The sequence below is a fragment of the Sitodiplosis mosellana genome, unplaced genomic scaffold, assembly GCF_009176505.1.
Source record: "Sitodiplosis mosellana isolate CC-2019 unplaced genomic scaffold, AAFC_SMos_1.0 Smas_scaffold_6150, whole genome shotgun sequence".
NCBI lineage: Eukaryota > Metazoa > Arthropoda > Insecta > Diptera > Cecidomyiidae > Sitodiplosis > Sitodiplosis mosellana.
Genome location: NW_022601391.1, coordinates 2,203,094 through 2,214,334, shown reverse-complemented (window position 1 = coordinate 2,214,334; position 11,241 = coordinate 2,203,094). Strand labels below are relative to the sequence as shown.

General features: G+C 34.8%; 2 protein-coding genes across 4 annotated transcripts; both read right to left on the bottom strand.

Annotated features, from left to right (window-relative positions):
• Positions 1 to 31: 31 nt before the first annotated feature.
• Positions 32 to 5,062, bottom strand: LOC129574091 (heart- and neural crest derivatives-expressed protein 2). The gene is made up of 3 exons (XM_055455494.1): positions 2,383 to 5,062; positions 2,010 to 2,293; positions 32 to 465 (listed from the first exon to the last, which is right to left on the bottom strand). The coding sequence occupies exons 1-3, from the start codon at positions 2,456 to 2,458 to the stop codon at positions 199 to 201; spliced, it is 627 nt and encodes a 208-aa protein (XP_055311469.1). The 5' UTR covers positions 2,459 to 5,062; the 3' UTR covers positions 32 to 198.
• Positions 4,517 to 11,134, bottom strand: LOC129574092 (cytochrome b5). Of its 3 annotated transcripts, none has more exons than XM_055455496.1 (4): positions 10,841 to 11,134; positions 9,668 to 9,813; positions 4,852 to 5,054; positions 4,517 to 4,760 (listed from the first exon to the last, which is right to left on the bottom strand). In XM_055455496.1, the coding sequence occupies exons 2-4, from the start codon at positions 9,791 to 9,793 to the stop codon at positions 4,685 to 4,687; spliced, it is 405 nt and encodes a 134-aa protein (XP_055311471.1). In that variant the 5' UTR covers positions 9,794 to 9,813; positions 10,841 to 11,134; the 3' UTR covers positions 4,517 to 4,684. The 3 variants fall into 3 exon arrangements, with proteins under 3 accessions (XP_055311471.1, XP_055311472.1, XP_055311470.1); XM_055455497.1 differs by having other exon boundaries at positions 10,815 to 11,100; XM_055455495.1 differs by lacking the exon at positions 10,841 to 11,134 and adding an exon at positions 10,447 to 10,625.
• Between the last annotated feature and the right edge of the window lie 107 nt (positions 11,135 to 11,241).

The following is an 11,241-nucleotide window of genomic DNA, read 5'->3' as shown; positions in this document are numbered from 1 at the left end:
TGAAAACAATTTCCATCTTAATACTATTCAGTTTTGGTTAAAGGAGCTTTGCATATATTTCTTTGGTAATTTTTATTCTAAATATTTCCAACTTAAAATTACATTTAAATTGATTGCTTTTTCTTTTTTCATTCAATTGGACATTAGTGTCATTGGTTAGAAACTTTGGTATAGACACATTAGCCATGCCGTTTGATTTTATCCATGTTCCGTGCGCAGAGAATTGTTGTTAGTTGGTATTCCACTTTTATGTTCGTATCTGTCGTGGTCATATGAAATGCTGGATGCATCGCTGACGGATGAATAAAAATTTACATTGTAATGATTGGCCATGGCTGCATCACGTTCGTACCATACAGACGGACTTTCCTTTGAACGATTTAATGCAACTGTTTCTTGGGCTTTTATTCCGCCTGGCTGTTGCTGCGATTGTTGCTGTTGTTGTTGGAACGTAAATGGCCAAACCTGAAACCGATTGAATTGATAAGAAAATTAGTTTAAATAAATCCAAAACGAGTAAAATAAATCAACTTTATTTTTTGATCAAATTCAAAATGCATACATTGAGAGAGACTAAGTAGAAATGTTTTACTCCTTCATGATGAACAAGAAAATTTGAATTATATAGCAAAGCATCGAATAGTGAATGGTCTTTTTGCGCGGAAAGTGATGTTGGTGGTCTTTTCATTATTCATGTTAAGCCAAATCTGATTACGCATTACGCAATTCGTTAAATTCTTTTTGATTTCTTTTTTCAAAGTCGTCCGACATTTTTCTCTACTCCACAAAGGATCGGTTTGTTTTGATTTTGCACTTGTTTACGTTGTTTTTATAAGGGGTCTACTTAAAAAACGGATCATTTTTCATTTTACCAATTTGTTTTCGTTGGCCAAATGTTTTGAACTGTAAACGGTGTAGTGATGGTTTGTTATTGTTTCTTTTACGATTTTCTCAATACGCAATCCCAATAATAAAAGTGAATTGGGCATGGATTTCGTTTGTTACCGTTAAATAAATACAACGGCAGAGCAATTGGGAAATAATATGTTCAAAGTTATATTTTCTTTAAATTTTATTTTCTTGAAACACAAAGGAAGCGTTGATTTGGGTGTTGTTTCAAGTCATCAGTAGTGAACACATCAAAAACAGACAAAAAAACAATCTCAGTTCAAATTGTAAACAAGGCAGGCAACATCGACTTTATTCATGCTTGCCCATCACACATCATACTCTCACTGTTCATCTCCTAAAAGTAGTGTGAAACAATTTAAAATAATGATCGACCGAGTGTTTCCAACTGGCGCACAGCCCATGTCTATTATTATTACAATCGTTTAAGTAGATGGGAAATTATATCGGAAGAAAATATTCGTATTTTCAAGTGAAGAGTGTCTTGCGTCAACCCATCGATTTGCCGATGTGACTACACAACATTTTACTGAGCTATCCAACATCCATATTTCAAAGAAGATAAACAAAATTCCATTTTCTTTTGATAGCTGCTTCCTTAGTTCCTTCTAACCACGGACGATCACAAAAAGGAAAAGGAAGGTCAATTACATCGAGACAGAGCGAGAGATTGAATATTGACGCTTGTGAGACATAATCCACCTGGACGCATTACTAGAACCAACGCAGTAACATACTGACTGTTCTATCTTTCTTTATCGCTTTTTATAAATGAAGTTGGATTGTAATTAAGATAATTTTTTTGGGGCAGGAGATGATTCATATTCCTCGCTTCAGTTAAAATATAGAATGCCATGACAAAAAATCGTCGATTTTTCCCAAAAAAAGAGCGACTTTTCTAGAACTCAGGCTATTCGAATATTGAATCATCGCATTTTCGAACATTTTATTGGAAATGAAAATGATTTCAATGTACAGTAATCGAAACAACGTACTTTTTTTTTAATTTCTTCTCTTTTCTTAATTGTTTTTGCTTTTTGTAAAATTATGATTTGATCGATTATATTTAGGATGTCTAAATTCAAAGCATTTACACTCACCAAACTCGGTTGATTTGCACCAGTCGATGAATTTGTATCGAATCGTGAAATTTCATTCGTATAATACAAATCTTGGCCGGTCGCTAAGCTGGATCGCAATTGTTGGATATAAATGGTGGCCAATCTCAATGTATCTAATTTGGATAGTTTGGTATCTGCCGGGACCCAAGGTAATTTAGTCTTGAGACGACAAAAGGCACTAGATAAAACACGCATTCGAGCTCTTTCCCGTGCATTGGCTGCATTCCGTTGAACCGGCATCGAATTTGAATGGCCTTTTGAACCTGGATTTAATTCAATTGAAATTATTCATCACCTTTGTATCTTCACACAATATTTTTCGATGATAAAAAAAATCAAATTAGATATTTACCATTCGAACAACTATCTTCAAAATCATCGTCAAAATCTTCGATGTGACATGGTGATGCGGTACGTTTGCGTGACATTTTGCCTAATATATTTTTTTACTCAATTTAATTTGTTCAATTGATTTTTTAAATGATTTTTTTCTCTATTTTCAAACAATATCGAACTGTAACGGCACTTTTTTTTCGCACAACTAACTCGATAATTATATGAAATTATCGAAAGTGATATTTTGTCAATACACTTGAAAACTTTGAAACGAATTTTTATCAGTTCACGAAGACACTTCGAAAAATTCCTTGTGTTCCTCAAGAGGGATCGATAGTTTTTGATCGAGTTTTCCAAATCTGAAGGGTGTCGAGGAGTGAAAAACCGATGCAAGTGTAGCGAGATGTGAATGCTGCTTCGTTGTGGGATGAGTAAATAGCTGTGATTTGGTGTAACAACATCCTTACATTTCATTCATTTGCTTTGAGTTCAGTGTTTTTGTTACGAAGGGGGCGGTACTTAGTGTATATATGCCTTCTATTTCTACTCATGCCCAAATGTACACATTTAAATAAGCGTTCATGCAAAGAACGAAAAAAGATCAGAAAATTGAAGAAAAAAAAGAGATCATCTCTGCGTGATGATGATTGAGTACTGAACGTCGATAGAGATAGACACGCAAAAAACGATATTCATTGAATTGGGCGGGCACTTACTCTAGATACATGCCGTAAAAGGACGAATTCTAGTACTCGCTGATTGTAATTTAAAATTGCGAATGAATTTGAAATTAAAATAACAGTCATTGATAATCAAAAACAAATACAGCCTGGAGAAGACCTCTGGATGAATATTAAAATGAGTGCTATGAAGAAGAACATAAAAATACTTGTCCGAATTTCAACAAATCGGCAATCGAATCGTGTTTTGTGCGGTAATTTAATACAATTGAAATTCTGCATTCCTTGTTCTACACATAGAAAATGCAGACAAATTATTTGGGACGATTCTTCGAAGAAGAAAAAAAGAATAAAAACCATGTAGTAGGCGTTGAAAAACGATTGTGCATAATAAATTGATCGTAAATATTTGCTAAAAGACAAATCGACCCTGACCGCAAATGAAAACAATATGTTTTCCATCCGAGTAAGCGTGTGATGCCGAATGCTGGTGATGTGTGTCATAAGTGAATTTCTTTTCCAAATCGGTCGAAAGTGTCGTGAGCGCTCAATCAATAATTTATTGCCGAAATTGTTCGGGTTCGGGTTTTCTTGGTAAAATAGATCTAAGATTTCGGTGCATCATTCGCGCGATGTGCAATTGTGCATACGGTAAAAAGTCATAAATATTACGAAATGATGTCCGAAAAGGAGAAGAAAGAAGACATTTCTCCAAGCAATTCAAACGCATGTAATCGGATACTTTCTGCGTCAGCTATTCGTCGGGTCTAAAATATCTTTTAAAGAATCCAAATGCCGATATGGTGCTAAAGGTTCATGCGGTTCGAAATAAAATGCTCTTAAAGAAAATCCACAAAATTTATGAATGTGTTGGCGCGTTTTACAAATCACTTTCCACGCACTTTGAAGAGTGCCACTGTCAACGCCGTTTTTCATGTCCTAATGATCGGTAATTTGTTGTAAAACACTCAATAAATTTGAGTCAATAATTCATACGAAAATCATTTTTTTACGATTTAATCTGTGTTGAAATGTGTCGTCTGGCCGCAAACCAAAATGGAATCGAATTCATTTTACTTCGAGTCATAAGAAATACAAACTTTATTTTTTACACGTCTACCTATTCCGACCATTTGAGTGGCCTTTGAAGAAGAAAAGAAGAATTTGAATTTAAAATCAAAATCGCATCGCACATGTGTTACCATCTCACGTTTATTTGAATTACATTTTCATTAAATACAAATAGTTCCGGTGTGTGTGAAAAAACGAATTTCTGTTTTTGGAATGCAACTGGGATTTTTCTTTATACTTATTGGATTGAATTTCTTTTCTTTCGATTAAAAAAAGAAAAGAAGTATTGAAATTGTATGCAAATTATTCGTATAAAAAATTATGTGTGTGTGAGTGTGTCCGTTTCATTTTCTGTGCATTTTGATCCATACAAGTGATTATGTGCTTAGCAAAATAGACTTTCTTTTTTTTTCTAAAAGTTAACAAATTTCTCGTTCCCTCAATTTTCAAAACGATTTTGTTCGCGTAAATTTCATTTGTGTTTTTATAGACTACACAGTTTATTTCACTCAATGTGTCATTTCGAAAAAAGCTAGTAGGCATTCGATTTGATTTTGGGCTATGGTGTTACAAAAAGAGATAGCGATAAATAATTGTTGCTAGAATGCCCAACACCAACGGGATCAACCACTGTTTGTATGCTCTGGAATGAAAAGAGAAAGTGGGAGCGTGATTAGCATTTTATGGACAATGGATATGGTTGAAAAAAAAAATAAAAATAAAAGTGTGCCTACGATTCTTCGTCCTTGGTTGATTGATCGTTGTTCCAGTATTGGGGTGTTTTTTCTTGTACTGCTGTTCGTTCCGATTCGATAACCTCTCCGACTTTGTAGCGTTGCATCATTTCACGGGCATCGGTGCTGTGACCAACATCTTCAAACGATTCCGATGCATCTTTACCGGCTTGTTCCAAAAGCACCTCTTCACCACCGGGATGCTATAAATTGCAATAACAAGAAAGAAAAAGTCGAATAGAGTTATTGTGCTGAATTTTTTGGTCACATAATCATTTGTACACTTCTTCAAAGTATAAATGCAACAGACGCTTAGAATTTGTAATGTTAAACACTTGAGATAAGTGGTGAAAATTGGGCAATGAAGAATAAACAGTGAAAATTATCGTTAAACCGACAAATCATATGCGAAGAATGTGTTTGGTAGTTGAAAACATCGACCCATTTAGTGTAAATAACGAAAGTTTTCAAAAACCGATGCAAATAGTTTACCAATTATTTTTTTGACACGCATGCCATGAATACACGACCTACCGGAATTTATGAGTGTAAAGATCAGACTGTTTATTATGGAATGGGTTTTGTTTATGTGGAGTATTTCCAGAAAGCATTTTTTCTTGGCTCATTATGATAACAGGCAATATAACAATTTTAGCGAATCCGTTATATAAGCGTAATGGAATTTTGAAAATTGCTCAATGTCACAGATTTGAGTCTGTCATTTGATTAGGGCGACGTGAACAAAATCCGTGTGGAAAGCAAAAAAAATGTAGCTGAAATCAACTAATAAGCGACTTTAGTTAACTGATCAGATGATTTGTATGAAAAATACGAATAAATTTTAGCCAGACGCTTTACGGTTTTACGTAACATATTTCGACTTTTTCAGAAAAACTGTTCTTTATCGAAATTCGATTTTGAAATTTTGAGGTTTTAGAATTGGATTTTGTTCAGTTTTTCATGAAGAATTTGGTGGTGGTTTCAGTTCGAAGGTTCCATGAAGCGTTTTAAAAAAATTGACTGGTCAATGTTCGTTATTAAGATAAAATCTTAATAACATATTATTAACATATTTTCGTTAATAACTAGTCATTTTTTCAAAACGGCTTATCATAAATGAAAACTGAAACCACCACAAAATTCGTCATGAAAAACTGAACAAAATCCATTTCTAAAACCTCAAAACTTCAATATCAAATTTCGATAAAAACAGTTTTTCTGAAAAAGTCGCAATATGTTACGTAAAACTGTAAGACGCTTATCCAGAATAAACAATCTGATCTTTGGGATGTATTCGAATTCAGTCAACTTGTGATTGCAGTTAACTATGATCATGGTTTTTTTACTGAATAATCATTTTAGCCAGTCTCAAAACTATGTCCCAAAATAATCGATTGGTTGCTCAGTCCAAATATTTTCACATGGAAAGTTTGGCTCTCAATAATTGTCAAATTAAAATTTCGTTTACTGGCCTCAAGATTCCCGACGCGTTCAATTGACGATGCGATGACAACGAAATTATTCACATTTTCACAAGTTCCTATAAAGTAACTATGTTGATGCACTTTACTTCCTATTGATATTTATCGACGGGTTCTCGATAAAAGGAAACACGATTCTGCTATGTTATTAGAAAATACGAGAAAGATTAGATAAAAAGCCAATGATAATCGCATTAAACTCTTTTATATATACTTGTTTCGTTGCCTTTCAAGAGCCGATAAAATCGTCCAATTTTCTGCGTAGTAATGCGCAATTTGTGATGATTTGTGTACTGTACAGTAAATAAAGTTCATTTGCCCCGATACAATAAATGAAAATCAATGCAAATTGGCATTAGCATTGCTCCAAACTATTCCAAAATTGTGATACAAATCTCATTGGATGGGTAAAAATAAATCAGTTTTGACCGAACCGAAGTCAAATTATCTTGAGCCGCTTGGAAAAATCATGGAAACTTATTCAGTTTGCATTAAATATTGATGTGATGTGCGTAGTTTCAAACTAAAGTTACATTTGTCAACTGCATTTATGCAGCAGTCAATAAATAAACTATGCATTTCGATTAAGTGAGGCGCCTTCGATATGGCTGCACTGCGGCAAATAATCGTGCGTGCGTCGTACACACACTTTGACCGCGAATATAAAAATGTAATGAGAATCAATTTTATTCACAATTTTTATTAATGGGCAATAAATTTCGAAGCATTGTTATTGCCAATCGATGGAAAATACAAATTGTGGATGAAACAATTGGGATTGTCATACACAAACGATCATGTGTGTAAAATGGAAAATTTCGCTAAAAAAAAAGTAGAGTGATATTTCGAGTGATGACGCTTATCTGGGTGAGCGTGTTCAAAAGATAACGATTCTCTTGATTAAAGCGAATGGAATACTATGGAAACAAGCGGCCCGTACATAGTAGAATAATCATATATTATAACGTTATAATGATCGATAATCGATGCTAGACAAAAAAATGCAAGTCAGTCAATTGAAAAAAGTGCCATTTCAGTCCCAGGATAAATTGTGCCATTTTTGATCGAGCTCACCTAATAATTTTGGAAACTGGTCATGACAATGCGCACCACTCATTATGACTCGTCAATTTCGCGTAATTCTCACATCGATTCAATCTTATCACAGAATTATCGATAAATGTACATTGATACAGTGACACAAACAAGGGTTTGATCGGACCGAAAAAAAGAGAACAGTACATTCTTCTTCCAAGGTTGATGTGAGCACGCAAATTAAGTGGCTGACTCTAGAAAATTCGTTGTCAGGCTTAAACCGCAACGCAATCATATTTCGCACACGACCGATCACATGTCTTATCAAATGTCACACCAAGATACCGAATTGTTACTCCATTCCAGAAGTGTTTGACGAAAGCAACACTCACTAACATTAATTTGTCGGGGATGTCAAATGTATGCGTGACGACGCATTACTTCATACAACCAAATTATTTGGTTCGAGTTTTGGGCCTTATGTTATGGTTATGATGTACAAACGAATGTGTCAAATGTGTATTTAATATTTATAAGTAACCTTTGGGTTCGTTTGCGAACAATAAAAATGGAATTGCACAACGCGGTCATTTGCATGAAAATGACTATAACAATGAGAACATGCGGATACAAATCGGCGGCAATGGCTCAAACCATTCGCAATTAATTGTGCTATTAACGTTTAGACACGTCATTTCACAAACGTCTGCGACAAAGCCGATGTGAAAAACTAATGAGCAGTAGTAACAACAACGAAAGAAGTACATCACTATCCCAATGAGGAAAACGTTACAGTTGTACACATTTTGTGCACGGCCAATGTAATTTCTCCATAAGCTGTGCACAAAATGTGTACAACTGTAACGTTTTCCTCATTGGGTAATTTTGCCGCCAAATATGACACCTTGTATTCAATGGTTGTGATAGGAGGAAGTTGATTTAATATCACTTATTTTTCATCCGTGATTTATCTCGCAAAAGGTTACACCGAAATAAAACCGGTGTGGTTCAAAACTATGTAGTGTATCATTGAAATATCTTCAATGCTTCTCCGTCTGTTGTCTTCGCAGTAAAGATGAGGAATTCATCATAGAGAAAAAAAAATCAGCATTGTCATTATAACACACAAACACTCACGTTAGCCTTGACGTTGCTTCTGCAACATTGATTCAATCGGCGGTGACGATGACAGCAATAAAACCTGATATTCCAGCTCACTCACATCGATTTTTCTTCAAATCATCGTTATTGAACACAAAAAAAAATATTATGAAACCACAACAGAGTCTGCTCAATTGTTAAGTTTACTAATGAATTCTGAAGCCGAGTCTTTAGCACACGAGAATGTGTGACAGCTTCAATGCAAAATGTATGGTAACGTAATTGAACCATGGAAGATACACAACACGAGATATTTTGAGCAAGAGAAGCAGCCAAACAATCGCGATCAGTGATATAAATAAAAAAAATAAAAACAAAACAAATCACCCAAACAACTCGGAAATTCAGGAATATCATTGACTAAAACGAATTTCAATTGCTCTCGCAGTGTGCCATGGGATTATTTGAATGGAATTTGGCATCTTTTTAAAATGACGATTAAAGTTCAAGCGAATTCAGCGCTTTCCATCCAATTTATAGATGTCATAATGCTTAAATCGAACATCGAAACGCTTTGGCAATTGGAAAATCATATAAAAAAGCGCAGTGATCGAAAGCGGAAAGAAAACAAAGCATTTTTCATTGGAATCCGTTCATTCACTTCACCTATTCACCGTTGGGGCATAGCTTTACGCACAGCGCGAAATGCACGCCATCAATAACAAAATTTGCTACCACGTTGTGGAATCGAATAGAAATGGAAATCCTTTGGTAAAATTGAATCGTGCGATTAGTGACGATCAACATAAAAACAACACACGATTACGGTGATTTGGTCAAATGTGACTCGTGCAACGTTGATGCACACTTTAATTTCTTTACGTTGTACAGGCACGAGCACATAGTTAGAAAGTCTCACTCACAGTGCATTTGAATATACATCGATCGCAATGAGATGATAACCGTAACACGAATTATAATTTTCTGTTGTGTGGATTTTTTTTTTCTGCCCGTTCTTCTTCTCCTCCTTCTTCTTCTTCTCCCAACCGGAACAACGTAATTCCACATGTTTGCTCTCGAAGAACAAGTGTGAATCAATTACAAAATGAAATTTGTCGCGTCATTTCCAATACAACAACATCAAGCCAAAGAGTTGAAATAAGAAATAAATAGAAACAAATTTGTGATGCAAAACTCACCTCATTTAAAAACTTTGTCACATCATAAATGTTATTATGAATGACGATCCATGATGATTGATTTGAATTGTGTTTTGCAATTTCGGCCAATGAGTAGGTTTTTACACTTGTTTCGGATTCAGTCATGTTGTATTTTCTATTTTGTTCTGGAAAGATAGACAATAAAATGAACGAAGTATTAGCTACAGTGATGAGAAATTCCAAAGTTCGAAACGAACGTAATAACTTGTGTGTTTTACAGTAACATTTATTGATAACTCAAATGCGGGAAAAAAAAGAACAACAACACTGCATTTATCTCTCTATTCAACTTCGCAGATTTGAATCGGTGTGTGCGTGATAAAAAAAAAGAAGAATCGTTTCGAAATATTCTTGTGTTTAGCCTTTAAACACACACTTTAATGTAATTACTGCGATTGCTAATTTCGTTGTTGTTGTTGTTGCTGTTGTCGTTTTTGATGGAAAATGATTTGATTAAATCGTATGTCTAATCCACAAAAACTGTCGTTTCAATGTTAACATTTTGGACTTGATTGTTTTTTTTTTCTTGAATTTTTCGTCGCAAAACGAAATTAACTATGAGATAACGACGACGACTACCACAACAACAACAAATCAATTACCCGTTCCCTGAACTAATTTAATTAAATTGCTCATAAAAATTAATTAAATTTCGACGACAATGCCATTGACTTAAATATATTGACCAAAATCACACAACACAGCACAATGGTTATATTTGTTGAATCGGGGGGAAAAAAAGGCCAACAAAAATTTACCAATAGCGAAAAATGATAAAATAAATGTTCAATCTCTTTGGATTGGTGGAGTTCTGCGTTTTTCAGCGGTTCAGTCGCGAATGTGCACGGATTTGAATGCCAGAGTGTCGACACGGGCAAACGATAAACGTATATAAAAAATATGTCTAAAGTTATTCACGACTAATTTGTATGATATAATAGTGATTCCGGCGAATGGAACGAATACACATGAGAGAGAGAGAGAGAGGAAGAGAGACAAATGGCTGGGAAGAAAAACAGTAACAGCTAACAACTACGAAAAAAAGAGACTACATCGACACAAATATATATGTATATATTTTATATGAGGTGAAGAAAAAGACGGAAAACAAAAATAATCATCGCACCGAACGATTGTGGCTTGTTCACTTACTTCCAGCTACTTGACAGTGTGTGCACTGCGTGTACGGTCAATAACAAGATTCCAATTTTTTTTTCCGCCAAAGTGACTTTTCAGTTATGCGTGTGCGATGAACAGAAATAAAGAAACTATACAATGGTATTTGTGTGTTGCTCGTTTTTTTTCTTCTTTCCTTCACTATACACACAGTGCCCGTTTTATGCATGAATTATCGACAACCACAACATATTACTACTCGCGATATTGACAATTAACATGGGTGCGATGTCTTCTACATTGCTTTCTCTCATTCGAACACCCATGGCACGATTAACTCCCGTCACTTGAACATTGTCATTTTCAGAAGTTTCACGCACACATGCACACACACACACACACACACACACACATACTCAGCCATCCAATCAAGCGAA